This window comes from Podarcis cretensis, assembly GCF_951804945.1.
Source record: "Podarcis cretensis genome assembly, chromosome: 4".
Lineage (NCBI taxonomy): Eukaryota > Metazoa > Chordata > Lepidosauria > Squamata > Lacertidae > Podarcis > Podarcis cretensis.
The window spans coordinates 22,655,561-22,671,900 of NC_137173.1; the positions used below are offsets into that span (position 1 = coordinate 22,655,561).

General features: G+C 45.4%; 1 protein-coding gene across 5 annotated transcripts in view; it reads right to left on the reverse strand.

Moving 5' to 3' along the window:
* Nucleotides 1-2,143: 2,143 nt before the first annotated feature.
* Nucleotides 2,144-16,340, reverse strand: part of ALKBH8 (alkB homolog 8, tRNA methyltransferase) — a gene marked incomplete at its 5' end in the record, with an annotated part of 258,458 nt that continues 244,261 nt past the window's right edge. For all 5 annotated transcript variants that reach the window (XM_079973657.1, XM_079973654.1, XM_079973653.1 and 2 more), the window contains 4 exons: nt 2,144-2,835; nt 5,044-5,193; nt 11,951-12,207; nt 15,316-15,467. In XM_079973657.1, the coding sequence (XP_079829783.1) occupies nt 2,281-2,835; nt 5,044-5,193; nt 11,951-12,207; nt 15,316-15,467 (1,114 nt within the window). In that variant the 3' untranslated portion in view covers nt 2,144-2,280. The remainder of the gene's footprint in view (nt 2,836-5,043; nt 5,194-11,950; nt 12,208-15,315; nt 15,468-16,340) is intronic.

Here is a 16,340-nt window from a genome sequence, read left to right on the forward strand (position 1 = left end):
ATATTATGTATTGGGATCTTGTTATCCATTGATACAAGTTCGTTGGCTGCTTGGGGGGGGGGCACCCTGTGGGTGTCACCACCCACATGGCACCTGATTGGTGGACTTTGGTGGTGTTTCTGTGGAAGTTCCCCCGCTGTTTAAGGATTTTCCAGTTGTGTGTTTTTCCCCTCCCCTCCCAGAGTGGATATTGGATAGGCAGGCCGTTCCACTGGTGTAGCAGCTGAGTATCTCCAGTGTGACTATAGTATTGCTTGACCAGTGTGCTTTATATTGCCATTTGCATTGTGTTGTGGCTGAGTTGTCTGCTATTTCATTCTGGCAGTCTCGCTGGGCCTTGCAAATGCATTTGCAATAATGAAAGCAAATGCAAAGGAAAGTAATTGGTTATTGATTTACCCTCAGGGCTATAAGCACGCAGTCTTAAAGCCAATGAGAATTCCTATCCACCCACATTCTCAGGGTTAGGAGAGAGAAAAATATTCTCCTCACACCAACATGAGACAGCATCAAAGAGACGAGCTGAGGATTCTCAAGGTAGTTCAAGCTATCACATATTTCCTGCCCAGCGCTGGACATCTCCAAGACATCAGTTTCTCTTACTTTGGCGCACAGATGTGTTTACACCTACACTTGCAAACCTCAGCAGTTTATTCCCGTGTTAATGTCAGCAATAAAGCACCTGTTTGTCCACTTTAATTGGCAAGAGCCTGTGAGAATCATGGCAAAGAGATACCCCGAGAGCACCACACATACCTCAGCTGAACCAAGTAGTCTAAGAAGCTGTTAGGTGTTGACCTACTTTTGAGATGGGCTGCAGCTGGGGGTCCAGTTAGCTCCATGTAAAGGAAGACTAGAAAGCCAGTAGCTGGGGTAGAGGTCAGGCAGACGTGAGGAGCAAAGGGATCAGAGACAAGAGATGTGTTTGTAGAACAGCTAGAGGTCAGGTGCCAGAAAAGGTAGACCAAGACTGAAGGGTCAGAGTCAAGGACAGAGACATGCAAAAGGCTGAGTTTCAAGGAAGGATGACAGCACTAAAGGGACCAGAAGTGGATGTGAGGCCTCAGGCAGGCATTCGTCACAGTCTCAGCAAACTGTCAGGAAGAGGAAGCGGCAACATCTTTACAGTCAAGATGCTTAGGCTGATGAGCTGGCTTGGCCAAAAAGGGCTTTATAGCAACAGATGTGTCTAAGTGGACTTGGGAGGATCAGCTGACAGCATTTGGGTTAACACTGCAGCCTAGATGGTGCGCGCGCGCACACACACACACACACACACACACACAGCCTACTCTGCCTGGCCTCAGGAGGACTGGTGGTGCAAGAAGTAAGGAGCTGGAGAGCAGGGGCTGGATATCATGGTTCGAGACCTGATTGGTGCCTTACAGAAACCTTAGACCCCTGCCTCTTTTAACTCAGCCCTCAATCCATTGCATTCCATCTAAAGAATGAAATGTCAGGCTTACAAAGATTGTGGAAGGTAATGGGAACATTGCTGAGAACCAGACCAGAGATGAAAATTAAATCACTGCAAAGAGTTGGGGAACATTTGTACATAAGGAAACTGGGGAAATGAGCCAATAACTGTGCTGAACATTATGGTCTCTTGTGATTCTGGATTAGTTTAAAGTTTATAAGTCTCTGCTTATATTGCCTTTTTTAATGGGTTCTTCTGTTCGTTTCTTTCTACTTGCCAACGCTACTTAACTTTATATAATAAACTTTTACATTCAGGACAAACATTTGCTCTTACGCTCTTTCCATGTAACTTCACAATCCATTCTCCTCAACCTCCTCTGATTTCTTGAGCACCCATTCATTTATTTATACAGTTCCAAAACCACCATTTTATTTTATTTTTATTTTCTTTACTGTCCTAGACAATCCTTCACTTTAGGCCCATTTTCTGTTATTCAGCATCTTGTCTTACTCTGCTGGTTGACTCAAGTTACAGATGCTGCATTTAGTGACAAGTCCTGATTCAACTGTGTGTTCATGCAGCCGCTGGGGCTGTGCTTGTTAAGGGGTGTAAACTGCCTTGAGTACCTCAGTGTAGAAAGGCAGAATACCAAATTTAACAAGAGAAATGAAATATACTTGGTTGGTAAAGCCAGAGCAAGATACAAGTTCCTAATCCCAGCAATACTGTAAAAAACAATATTTATTTTATAAACATAAAGCCACGGCTAAAAGCCAGATGCCGCCCAGATACCCCTTTGCAACCAAATATTTATGTCAAATACATTCCACTTTGGCAACCTGCAAGGTTTTGTTGAAAAGTTACTGCTTTTCAAGAACTACACACCAGTTCCCTTGGTCATAGTAACTCTCTTGCACCTCTATGCAATCTAGCCTCTTGCAGAGCGCTTCCAGTTCTCCTTTGGAGAAGACATGGTAATAACGGTGAAATATGGGACTAAGTTCCTGCGAGTCTGCAGAGCATCGCACAGGTTGGTGAGACTGGACATGCCTGGATTTCTTCTTCACACCATCTTTCAGGTGCCAAGGGACCAGCAAGTCTTGGGAGCCAAAGGATGTTCTGTTGGTATGAACGGGCAGTTTGGCATGAACAGCCTGGTTTGCATTGCAGCACCTGCTCTTGATATGACCAGTGCCCCGGGTGGGTTGCACTGAACTTTGAGAGTCACTGTCACCTGTTTCCTCTACTGTGTCACCGCCGAGCTCTTCCAACACACCACCGCTAGTTCTTTTTTCTTTCAGGTATTTAGACTTCTGGTTCTTGTATTCCTGTTCCATAGCCCAGACATAAATGAGGGCTCTTCCACCCGGCCTCAGCAGCCGGACTAATTCACAGAGAGCAGCCAGCCTTCTCTCCTGGTCAAGGGGAAAGCAGATCAAGTCAGTCCGAAGGTTAACAGCAGCAGGACTGCAAGTGAGAGCAACGCCTCAAGTACAGCAAAGGAAAACTGATGTGCTCTAGTGGTTTATATAATCAGGAACACCTGCACTGCTCTTTATCTGTTTATTTGGTAAAATAATTTTTTTCCTGCTCTGTAATACCCAAGGCAATTATCAACCTCCATTTAAACGCTGTTGTTTTGCTCTTAAAAGACTGCTTATGCTTGCCATTTTTATGATTGCTTGCTCAAATGAAAAAGGAGCAGCCAACGTCAAATGTAAGGACATTGTTGTAAGGTGTGCCTAAGTAAGAAAAAAAGGATAACAACTGGTGCCTAAATCTGGATGTTTCATAATAAGACAATCCATAATCTGGGCCCTGGCTCTTCTATGCAAGAAGGGTTTGTTCCTCCCACCTACCAATGGCATCTCAGATGGTGGTAGGATACAGAACAGGACTCCTCCTCACCTAAGAACTGAAGTGTGTGCACAGGTTCATATGGGCAGAAGTAGCCCTTCAGGTATCCAGCGCCAAGCCTTGGGCACCATAGCTTTCCGTACGCTGAAACGTGTGTTTGTTGCATATAGGAGCAACCCTAGACACAAGACGCTGGAGTAAAGCAAGCTGGCATAAATTAAGCAGCTGTGAAGTATACCAGATTCAAACTCCTGCTTAGGAGTGGGACTACTGCTGACTGAGCCAACCTAAGCCTGGCAGAGGGAAAACAAGCACTTAAGACAGTGTTTGAGTCACACCACCTTTTCTGCTGGTTTAATTTATGCTAGGTGGCCGGGTCTCATGACCATTTTGAACAGGCTTAGGGGTTAGGTAAAGGTAAAAGGACCCCTGACTATTAGGTCCAGTCGCGGACGACTCTGGGGCTGCGGTGCTCATCTCACTTTATTGGCCGAGGGAGCCGGCGTACAGCTTCCGGGTCACGTGGCCAGCATGACTAAGCCGCTTCTGGCGAACCAGAGCAGAGCACGGAAACGCCGTTTACCTTCCCGCCAGAGCGGCACCTATTTATCTACTTGCACTCTGACGTGCTTTCAAACTGCTAGGTTGGCAGGAGCAGGGCCCGAGCAACGGGAGCTCACCCCGTCATGGGGATTCAAACTGCTGACCTTCTGATCAGCAAGCCCTGGGCTCTATGGTTAGGGCTGGGCAATATATCATCCAAAACCGGTTTGAAGTCCACATCAGCTTCATAGTTTTTGACCTGGCAATATATCGCAAATTATGATGTGTGTGTGTGTGCGCTATGCAAAAATCACAATGTGGGAAAAACCATGAAGCCAGATAATGCCTCTACATAGTTTCATCCTTATTTCAGACGTTGTAATATATCAGTATATCACAATGTTTAGCTGGTGATATATTGTGATGTTGAAAATCAGATATCGCCCAGCCCTACTTAAGATCCAGCCTGAGTCGCCCCCTCCACACATCCTTTTTAGGGCTTACGATGGCTTAAGATCCACCAGGCTCAACTCAGCCAGCTGGGCCCAAGCTAAGCCTGGATGGGGAAGGTACCTCTGGCTGAGCCAAGAATGGGGTGTTATGCCAATGTAGCCTGGCTGCACCAGAAACCTCCCAGCTCAGCCAGAGACCCATTGGATGGATCCTAACCCTGACCACCCTGGTTCATCTGGCTATAGGGTGGCTCTTTTAGTCAGCTAATGGCTGAGAAGTTAAACATGGGTGTCCTGATAGCCTAGCCCCACCCATCATCGGAAAAGAAAGTGCAACGGAAACCAGCTCATATTGGCTGAAAGCCAAAGTGGATGATGGGTCTTGGCCCAAGACCCCTGGGAAGCAGCTGTCCTTCAGAAGAGACAATGCTGGGATAGATGGACAAGCAATCTGACCCAGTACAGTCGTAACTTGATTCTCGAACGTAATCCGTTCCGGAAGTCCATTCGGCTTCCAAAAATGTTCGAAAACCAAGGCACGGCTTCCGATTGGCTGCAGGAGCCTCCAACACCCAATCAGAAGCCATGTCAGGCATTTGGTTTCCCAAAAAGGTTCGCAAACCGGAACACACACTTCCAGGTTTTCGGCATTCGGGAGCCAAAATGTACGAGTACCAAGGGGTTCAAGAACCAAGTTACGACTGTATAGGACATCCAGTGTTGCTGTGTAAAGGAAATGGCAACAAATCTTAGGGAAGAGTTTTAACTTACCACTGTTGAAAAATGGTGGATGACGGCAATGGAGATACAGGCATCACATGAGCCACTTCGTACTGGTGCTCTGAGCGCATCGCACACGAAGGCTTGAAATCCCTTCTCTCCACAAATGTCCACAAGAGTCACGCTTCGATCACAGCCAAACTGCAAGAGAAAATGGGAAGGATTGCAATCTTAACAAGATACATACAAAAGTTTCATGCGATTTTGCAAAAATCACCTACGGGCAGGAGATCTACTTTCCTTCAGACATTCCGCCCCCTTCCCCCCAACAAAGCCTGCAAGTATTTTGAATTTCTAGCACATTTTTTCCTTTGCAGAAGAAATAACTGAGTATCTCAAGGTTGGATCTCACTTCTTCAAAATTTTAACTGCATACTTGTGTAGAAATTTGAAGAAAGGAGGAATAAAAGAGGACTGTCGAGATGTGACACGCTCAAATGGCACCTCTGGATTCTCCAGCATGTGTGGTAGAAATGCCATCTCCTTTGAAATGCTGCACTGCGATGGCTGTCTTGTCTTCTGAGCCTCCTCTGTCCCACAATGTCCCAGTAAAGTAGTTCATTATCATTTGGATTTTGCAGAGGGTGTCAAAAACAAAGTGCTCCTTACTCCCAGAATAAAATAATTTGGTTTCCTTTCCTCAAAATGTTGTTGGGCTTTGCTAGAAGCTAACACCTATTTTTTTTATTTTTAAAAATGCAATTAAATAAAAAGAATTTAAAAAGCATTGCAAACAAGGCAATTTTTGACCAGCAGCCATTTCTACCAGGAAGCTGCCTTATATAGTCTATTTAGTTCAGAACTGTCTGTGTTGATTGCCAGCTGCTCTCCAGGATTTCAGACAGGGATATTCCATCACAGGCCCAACTGGAGTTGCTGTGGATTGAAGCTCGTACCTTCTGCATGGACGCTAGATGCTCTACCAGTGAGCTAGGACTCCCTCCCTGAAATCTTGAGAAAGATGAAAGAAATTTAAGGCACCACTCAACTTCAAACAGGGATTTTAGCCAATGAAGCCGCAGCACTTAAGAGTCCAATGAGGTTCAAAGGTTTAAGTAGCCTTATAGCTCAGCTGGTTAAAGCATGGTGCTGATAACACCAAGGCTGCAGGTTTGATCGCTGTATGGGACAGCTGCCTATTCCTGCATTGCAAGGGCTTGGACTAGATGATGTTCAGGGTCCCTTCCACATCTAGAAGTCTATGAAAGGGTTCCATGTACAAACAAGCAGCTGAAAAGAGGAGAAAGTGAGTGCTTCATTGACTGCATCTGTGGCCACCTTCCATGTTTAAAAAAAGAGGCACAATTCTTCTGGTTTCAATCACACTCTGTCCCAGATATGTACAGTATAAATTGACTGGGAAGCAGGAATTCAATCAAAAAGACAATACTGGAGTGACCTTGAAAAGAGGCAACACTGTACTCTGATGAAATGTAATGAGCTGCAGCTAAGCTAACCAAGAGGAAGAAAGCCTACGACCGGCAGAATATGAGGTTCCTAATTTGCATCTAAATTATATCAAATAATTGTGAAGTCGGGCTTACTTGTAACGTCCTATGTATTAAAGCGAATCCACTACTGCCCAAAACAAAAGATTAGATCTTGCACTGGGAGGGGGGGAGGGGGGAAGACCCGGGAGCATTGCCTACCTCAATTGAGATGCAGAGAAGAAACTGCAAAGGCTACACAGGCTTCAGATTAAATTTGCATTTGATATAAATAATACGATGGGAGCTGCAGGCATGCCCCTAATGACTGGACACAGATAATTACGAGTTGCTAAGAAGGTGTAATGATCTTACTGGATTATCAGAGGCGCTTTCATATTATTTTAATGAACTCATTCTCTCTTTCCCCCCATGCTTATGTGAACTTAGCCTTGCAGCGGGTGAAGTAGCAAAGATGAACACTCCTGAGCATCTGCAGAGTGCCCTTGCCACACATCCATAACCATACATTTGAAGCAGTATTTTGTTGTTGTTTTGTCGTTTAGTTGTGTCCGACTCTTCGTGACCCCATGGACCAGAGCACACCAGGCACTCCTGTCTTCCACTGCCTCCCGCGGCTTGGTCAAACTCATGCTGGTAGCTTTGAGAACACTGTCCAACCATCTTGTCCTCTGTCGTCCCCTTCTCCTTGTGCCCTCCATCTTTCCCAGCATCAGGGTCTTTTCCAGGGAGTCTTCTCTTCTCATGAGGTGGCCAAAGTATTGGAGCCTCAGCTTCAGGATCTGTCCTTCCAGTGAGCACTCAGGGCTGACTTCCTTCAGAATGGAAAGGTTTGATCTTCTTGCAGTCCATGGGACTCTCAAGAGTCTCCTCCAGCACCATAATTCAAAAGCATCAATTCTTCGGCGACCAGCCTTCTTTATGGTCCAGCTCTCACTTCCATACATCACTACTGGGAAAACCATAGCTTTTACTATACAGACCTTTGTTGGCAAGGTGATGTCTCTACTTTTTAAGATGCTGAAGCAGTATTATACCACCTTAAACAGTCATAGAATCATAGAGTTGGAAGGGATCCAGAGGATCATCTAGTCCAGACATGTCCAACCGATTGACCATGATCGATAGGTAGATCCCCTGGTGATCCTGATCGCGGGCTTAAGTAAACTGCAATCCTCTCCCACAAAAGCTCAACAACTCTGGTCAATCCTCAGTGACAATGGGTAGATCGCTGCCAGTTTATTCGTTTATTCATACTGGGAGTAGATCACAGTCTCTTGGGAGTTGGACGGGTCTGATCTAGTCCAACCCCCTGAAATGCAGGAATCTCAACACATGGTCCCCCATGGCTTTCCCCAAAGAATCTTAGGAGCGTTTCTGTTTTTCCTGTCCACATTTCCTGAGGCTGTGAAGGAAAGAAACCAAAGGGCCATGGTTTCACCCTAGAACAGAGCCATATTTTTTGCAGTGGCCACATTTATTTCTATTACCAGGTTAGCGACGGAGATAGGAAGATGCAAAATATAATAATTATTAGGGAGCCTGCCATCCACAAGATGCTGATTATCTCCCCAAGCTCAGGGAATAAAAAGAACCACAGGATACTGTGGTCATTTTAGCTTTACCTCACAATAACTAACTCCTCCTGGTGGAATTAGATCATTTAAGTCCATTTGAAACCTGATTGATGCGACTCATCAGAAAGCTGATGGAGAGAGAACTACATCTAATTTTGAAATCCAGCCACCAAATGAAATTATGTGGCTCCCTAGAGAAACATCTCAGCTATAACTAATAGCATGAGAGTCTCGAGGAAGCAAATTAAATTCGGGCAAATTCATACAAACACAGCAAGAAAGATGACAGCATGCAGCCACAGTGCGAGACAGAGAAAGGAGAGAGAAATTCCCTTGCTTCACTTGTTCTGAGTCAGACCTTTAACATTTCTTTCACGTAGTGTTTTGTTTTCCCTCACAGAGAGCTGCCGCGTCACCTTTCAGAGAGAAGCGGCTGCGTCTAAAAACGAGAAGGCCATCTCTCGTCGCCACGAAAAGGAGAATTGTGTCATATACCCAGTGGGCTCCCTATTTTTATTTTTGGCTTTCTTTTCACCTGTCTGCTGTTTTGAGTCCTTCACCTGCAAGATATGTTCCCTTTTCATTGGCTAATAAAGCAATACTTTGATTGAAAGGATGTGTGAGGTTCCCATCATCCCAAATCCATATTTGCCTTTTGGCCAGTGTAGCAAATCTATCACTCGCTTCCAATCCCCAAGAGTCTCTCTCAAAAATCTCTTGGTAATTTCAAAACTCCTTTGGCCATTTCTCACACACTCTATCAAACAATTCAGACCCAAGCTAAACCACACCAAATTTATGAAGTGAGCCGTTGTGATGTTGCCGGGCACGCTGCAATAATACTGGAGCAACCTGATGTATGTTTATTATTATCATCGTTATAACCGGCAGGCATGTTTATCTCCCTTCTTTCTGCTCAATGATAAAATAAAAGTCCCTATTATAATTCCCTGTCTGGAATTATAATGCATCTGCTTCAGGCAATTTATTTTTAACCAGAAGGAATCTACTGATTTATAAGTGGGCGTGTTTATGCCTGAATGTTGTAGCCTGAAAATAATTATTAGTTGATTTGGGATATTAACTACATTGCAGACGCCAGTTCTTGAATGAGAGAGCTTGCCGGAGAGACAAATCTTAATGACGGAGTGCTGCCAAGAGGGAGAAAGTTAAGCAACAATAAAGCTTCCCTTGGCCTCTTCAGGAGCAAGTCAGCTTGGGGTTTGCTTACTGTCTAAAAATGGCTTTTGAATTGTGTGCCAGTTAACATTTTTTTACTCGTAGGGAGCAATCTTAAGACTAGGGTATACCAGCTGAGATGTCAAAGGATTTGGTAGAAGACCAGCTACACTGGCAGAAGCAAAATATACCACCATCATGAGAGGTAGGCCAGTGGAAGATTTCAGATATGTCGATTGAACATCAAAAGAGCCTGATGGATCAGGCCAATGGCCTGTCCAGTCCAAAACTGTATTCTGATAGTGGCTGACCAGATACCTATGAGAAACTCAAAAGCAGGATTCAAGCACAATATCTTCAAACACTCTCTACTCTCTATTCCTGTGGTTTCCAGCAAGAAGCATTCAGAAGCATTGCTGCCTCTAAACGTGGAGGCAGAACACAGTCAAAATGGAAAGTAGCCCATTGATTACCCTTCCCTTCATGCATCTGTCCTTTAAAGCCATCTAGGTTAGTGGTCATCACTGTTTCCTATGGGAGCAAGTTCCATAGCTTCACTATGCGCTGAGCTGATTAAAGTTCTTGGAATATTCCAAACTAAGGATACCCGAAAGAAGACTAGAGAAACATGTAGGCTTTGTGCTCTAAAGCAGGGCTGGCCAACTCATAATCCACGGGGCCATATCTGCCCTACAAAGCAATTTTACCTGGCCCCTGGCAATCTACCTACTTTTAATCAGTGTGGGGTTAACATTTCACCCCCGGTGCGGTAATGAAAGTGAGGGATTTTCTTCCACAATGTCATGTTTCACATCTTTGAACTGTGTATGTAATTCCTTGGCATTGTCTAAGCTCCTTTTTATTAGAGCTATGAAGCTCTTATGTGACGCGGGTGGCGCTGTGGGTTAAACCACAGAGCCTAGGACTTGCCGATCAGAAGGTCAACGGTTCGAATCCCCGCAATGGGGTGGGCTCCTGTTGCTCGGTCCCTGCTCCTGCCAACCTCAAGGTCGAAAGCACGTCAGTTCAAAGTGCAAGTAGATAAATAGGTACCGCTCCGGTGGGAAGGTAAACCGTGTTTCCATGCGCTGTTCTGGTTCGCCAGAAGCGGCTTAGTCATGCTCGCCACATGACTCGGAAGCTGTACGCCGGCTTCCTTGGCCAATAAAGCGAGATGAGCGCCGCACCCCAGAGTCGGCCATGACTGGACCTAATGGTCAGGGGTCCCCTTTACCCCCCCACCCCACTTTACGAAGCTCTTACCGCTAGGTGCCATTGACTAGACAATGGTTTGGAAGGCAATGTGGTTCCTGAGAAAACAGAAATTGGTCACCTTTGCTCTGGGAGCAGAGGCAGGGAACCTGTGCCCTTCCGGGGACCTCAACCAGCGGCCAGGGATTATGGGGGTCGAAGTCCATCAAAATGTGAAAGGCCACAGATTGCCCACCCTTGCTCTACTTTGTATTTTCCCCCCTCTGGCTTTGTACTTTGAACAGCAGCTGTGAAATGTACTCTACAGCTGAAGCAGCTCTCCTGGGGTTTTAATCTTCAAGCACTGCCTGAAAGTGTGTGGGGGGGGGTGGAACTTTGCTCTCTGTGTTATCACATTTTCTTGACTTTTCTTGGGATTATTACATATAACCTCAGGTATCATTATATGGTAATATAGCATGAATCCAGGCACAGTCGGCCAAACCGGTTAGGCTTGTAATGGCAAAATTTAGTTGTCAAAATACAGACGCAGCAGTTTCAGGACACACTGGAGAGGAAAAACTTCAAGGCAGTGGGAAAAGTCAAGATGGGACTGGGTGGCACAATTTCAGGGGGATCCCCAGCTGGAACCAAGAGCTGCAGAAGTCTAGGTCTATGGCCAAGCCTAAGAGCTACAATTGTTTCTGCACAGGCTTGATGGGCTTCTACGGAGAGCAGCGATGTGAAACACTGGTGGTAACAGCAGGCAGTATAAGTGTCCTGATCCATATCTTGCCACCAGGAGGCAAGATGCTACAGCTGCCCCTGCTGGCTTTGTGCTGGTGGACCCTGGACAAGAAAGAGAAGCCAAGAGTTTCAGAACCATGGAAAGCAGCCCTGCGATTGAAAGGAGGAGGAGGGAACGAGTTCACTCAAAGATAAAGGGATACTGTTCATTTTTATTCATCTCAAAAGAGAGTGCCAATCTGCCTCTCTACATCCATAATTTGCAGCCGAGTGCATTACAGCCAGTGCCAGCAACTGACAGCCAGGATCCCACCATGATGGCAAGCACATGCTCCAGGTTCCAGATTCGGCCACTCACAACCCTGGCTTGGTTCTGACACATGCCACAATTGTTACGACAGCTTTATTGGGCTTTAGGGACTCTTTATGATTTTGAATGGCCTGTTTGAATATTGGCTCAACTCAGGTGACCTTCCAAAGCCAAATAAAAGTCAGAATCGCCATCTGAGGGATTGGAAAATATTAGTCACAGGCTCCTCCCCCTGATTCCAGCCTATGTATTTGAAACTGGACTACTGTGTTGTAAGTCACTTTGTGGGACCTTTTTGGAGGGAAGGGAAAGGAGGAGAAAGAAAAAGGAAAAAGGAAAAAGGAGGGAAAGCTTTCCATGTAGGAAAAATGTCATAGGAGATGCAATCCTGATAGGTTAACTATCCCCTTCAAAGCAAGGCAGACTGAAACCACATAGTTCCTTACCATATGTAAGTCTTTGCGGAGTCCTAAATACTTTCCGTTGCCACAGCCGACATCAGCCACAACAGCCCCACACGGCAAAGTCCTCAGGAATTCAACCACACGCGGCCATGGGCTGTGTCTCGTGCTACTGAAGTGCGTGGCAATCCCTTCATACACCTTGTGGACATACTTTTCTTCTAGCTTTGAGGCTTCACTCTCATTATCCGGGAAGGAGGGCTCTGTGTCCTTACGCTGACTGTCACACACAGAAGGATAAGCTACAGGGTAGGAAAGGATAAGGATTTCTTTGTCCGTAAACAGAACACAGTGCTCCAAACCAGAGCGGTCCATTTTGGATTGCGCTCACTTAAAAGAGAATTCTGAAAACCGCACACCAAATTGCACATTTTAAGTTTCAGTTTTAAAATTGAATTGAATTGAATTTAAAATGGCACATCTATTACCTAGTTAGTGATCTACACTAATCTATACATTTGATGAACTAAATCAGTGTTTCTCAAACTTGGGTCTCCAGCTCTTTTTGGACTACAATGCCCATCATCCACTGGTCTTGCTAGCTAGCTGGAGACTCAAGTTTGGGAAACACTGAACTAAATGGTATATCTCGGTTTAAACTGAGATACTCTAAAAGGATCAGGGTGCAAGAGTATGGTATGGGCAGAGTAGTTACTAGACCTAGGTTTACATCCTAGGAACTGTATCTGAAACACTATGGCCAGGATCCCAAACACTAGAAGTATTCTACCCATGCATAGGGGCTTTCCAGATCCTACCCCTTGTACTTTGAGCTCCCTGTGCACCCTACAAAATTCTGGGGATCTTTTGGAGTGCCATCTCTCAAGGCGCAAGGGGCTTCTACTAGAAGGGAAGATTAGCAACCCTATAAGCCTGATTACAAAGACTCACTTTGCATGTCGGCATGTAACTGACAACATTATAACCATGGTTTAGAGTTACATTAAACCGAAGTTAATGGTTCATGTGAAACCATAATACCAAATTCTGGCTCAAAAGAGAACCATGGTTAGAATAAACTGTTGCATAGTTAGCACCAGTGCACAAATAACTCTTCAATACTTTTAATATTGAGATGGGAAGGGAGGGAAGACTTCTCTTTGGGGAGGGGAGCAGGGGAGGAGAGTGAGTGTGTGCCCCTAGGCTCGATCTCAATTTGCAAACCATGGTTTCCATGCTATATCTGCGCCACGTTGCATGCAAAAATGGTACAACTGCATCGTACAAGTTTAAATAAGGGCGAAGACAGGATGCTTCAGGGCATGGTGTGGAACCAGCAACAAAAAGCCCAAACTTATATTGGGTGACTACATAGAACCACCCTCCCTAGGTGTGCCGATGTGGCAACAAACCTTAACAGCAATTCCCAAAGTTTACACTATAAGAAGCAAATCAAAAGTCTTTTTTTTTTCTTGGAACACATCGATCAGATGGTTTTTGCAAAACTGTCTGAACTACTAGAGCTATGCTCGACTCAAAAGTCTTACTTTGATTAAGGTGCTCGTTCTGTGCTAAAGGGTGTTCTTTGGCCACAAGACTGCTTTCTAGAGGCTAAAAGATGGGAAATATTGCTTACTCCGGCTGCACTTTCAAAGACAAATTTGTTGCCAGTCGAGAAGAAGGGGTAGTGGTTTGTTTTTAAAAGGAGACAACAAAGAAAAAAGGTTATTTCCAGGTGAAATCAATATTGTGTAGCAGCAGACCAACCAAGGAATAAAAGCCCTGTAGTGAAACAGACCCAGTCAAAAGGGCAGGAATCTAACCGCTCAGCTGCTGCTGCTCCACCCAACCAATCAGAGGTGGCAAAGCTGGAGAGAGGGTGGGGTTTGGAAGGGACAGCATTAAGTGTTGCAGAGGAAATGGGTCAGCCCTGAGTGAACCATGGCCATAGCTGTCAACTTACAGATTTGACAATAAGGGACCAGCAGCCTCAAAAATAAGGGATCAGCAGCCAAAATAAGGGATTTTCCAAGCACAGCTATGTTCAACTTCTGAGCCCCTCCGAGCCAAAGGTAGAAAGCCCAGCCAGCAGCCAAACGAAGCCTCAAGCGCAGCAACCCGGCAAAGGGGATGCAGCAAGGAAACCCACCGTCACCTCTCCGCTGGGAAGCGCTGAGCAAAGGCGATTCCCCAGGCAACGCAGCCGATTTGATCGGCACAAGGCATGCAAGCTCCACCCCCCAGTCGTTCTTAGACTCCTTATTGGGTAAGCAACGCAGCCAAGCAACACAATTGGAGCCTCCCTCCTCCCTGGCCAGCAGTGAGGGAGGGAGAGGAGCTGCTTCCTTTGAAACCCGGGAAATTTAAGGGACATCATCAATAAGGGACAGCAGCGGGACACGGCGCTGGGATAAGGGACTTTCCCGCCAAATAAGGGACGGTTGACAGCTATGACCATGACAAGTTGAGAGTCCTGGGAGTGGGAAGAGAAATGGGACCAGTAAGAATGTAGTGGTCACCAGAGGTCACGTCCTAGGGCACGGTTGGCAAGAATATCCAGAGAGGAGGGAAGAAGTGCCCCTACTGCAGGCTGTTAGCTCTCATAGGCCTTCCACTCAGCCCTAGTTTATTCCTTTGCCCAAAGTGGGGCTCCCATATTGCCAAGACAGCTTGTTCCACAACTGGAGGCCAGGAGAGCTCAGAGACGAGTGCCTGACGCTCCTGATGCAGGAGGGATAGACTATATGGTGCCCTCCAGATGTTGCTGTACTACAACACCCATCAGCCTGGCCAGCAGCATGGTCAATGGTGAGGAAGGCCAGAGTTGCAGTCTACATCATCTGCAGGATACCACGTAGGCTACTGCTGCGATACTTGGTAAGCATCCCAAGATGCTGTAGCCTCAGCAAGACATGCTGAAGCTTGCTTTTTAAAAATGCATTTCTTTTACAGAATTTGCATGCTGCTTAACTGGAAAAATGGTTTGCATAAAATATACATTAATATTATTGATAAAAGTCAGAAGTTGAAAACGAATTTACCCAAAATAATTTAAAATTATAAATAAGATCTGCAGTTAAAATACTCATTCTAAAGTAAAGCACTCATTAAAATATATGTTGACTTTACATAGCTGGCCAGACTTGCCTAAAGAAAAAGAAATTGTTTAGCAGGTGCCAAAAACAGTATGGTTAAGGTCTGGTATCAATGGGCAGGGAGTTCCACAGAGTCAGAACTGCCATGAGCGTTTGATTCCGTACAAGTGTAGAATGAACATGGCACAAGGTTTAATGAGGAGCAGTTAATCCAGCCATGCATTTAAGAGCTGAGGGCTAAGTGGGGGGAGCATAGCCTTAAAGGAGAGGGACCCAACAAGCTCCACTGTTTGGATCTGAACAACTGGAACTTACAGCAATTGCAAGGGCTTCTCCTCACTTTTCTGAAAGTGAAAGATGTCCTTTCTCCCCTCTTGTTCAAGGTTAAATCTCCAATGTCAGCAGTGACAGCTCCAATTTTCTGTCCTTCAGATGCTTGAACAATGTCAAACTTCCTAGGTATGATGCTTTAAAACAAAACAGAAGCTAGGATTATTATTATTATTATTATTATTATTATTATTATTATCTAACACGAGGAGGAAGAATAAGAATAAGAGATTGGATTTGATATCCCGCTTTATCACTACCCAAATGAGTCTCAAAGCGGCCAACAATCTCCTTTCCCTTCCACCCCCACAACAAACACCCTGTGAGGTGAGTGAGGCTGAGAGACTTCAGAGAAGTGTGACTGGCCCAAGGTCACCCAGCAGCTGCATGTGGAGGAGCGGAGACGCGAACCCGGTTCCCCAGATTACGAGACTACCGCTCTTAACCACTACACCACACTGGCTCACCACATGACAAACATATTAGATGAAATGGTTCATGGAAACCTATGAAATAATGAGGCAAGTGTCTAAACGTCTGTGTACCTGGGGGGACGGACCCATCTCAGGCTCTGCAGGTTTCGGGCCACCAGCTGTTGAAACACCAGCATTAGAAGTTTGGCCTGATTCCCCAGTTGGGGGTACAACAGCCCCCCAGAGACAGCTGGTTCCTCCTGCCCTTCAGAGTTTGAGACTATGACTGCCGGGCTAAAACCAATTGCTCTGCGCTACAACATATTGCTGCAGGTCCCTCTTGGATCTGCATACCTCATTTGCTGACATTACGGAGCTAGGACCCTCGTACCTATGGGACCACCTCTCCTGGTATGTCCCACGGAGGACCTTACAGTCTTCAAATAAAAACATCTTGTTTTTCTCCCCCTAATGTCTCAACAAATGAAACGGATTTGTAAAAATGTTACATGGAAAAAATATGAGAGACGTTACATTTACTTCTGTAAAACAAGAAAATTTTTAATAAAAAAACCCCCTAAAAATAAAAACATGTTG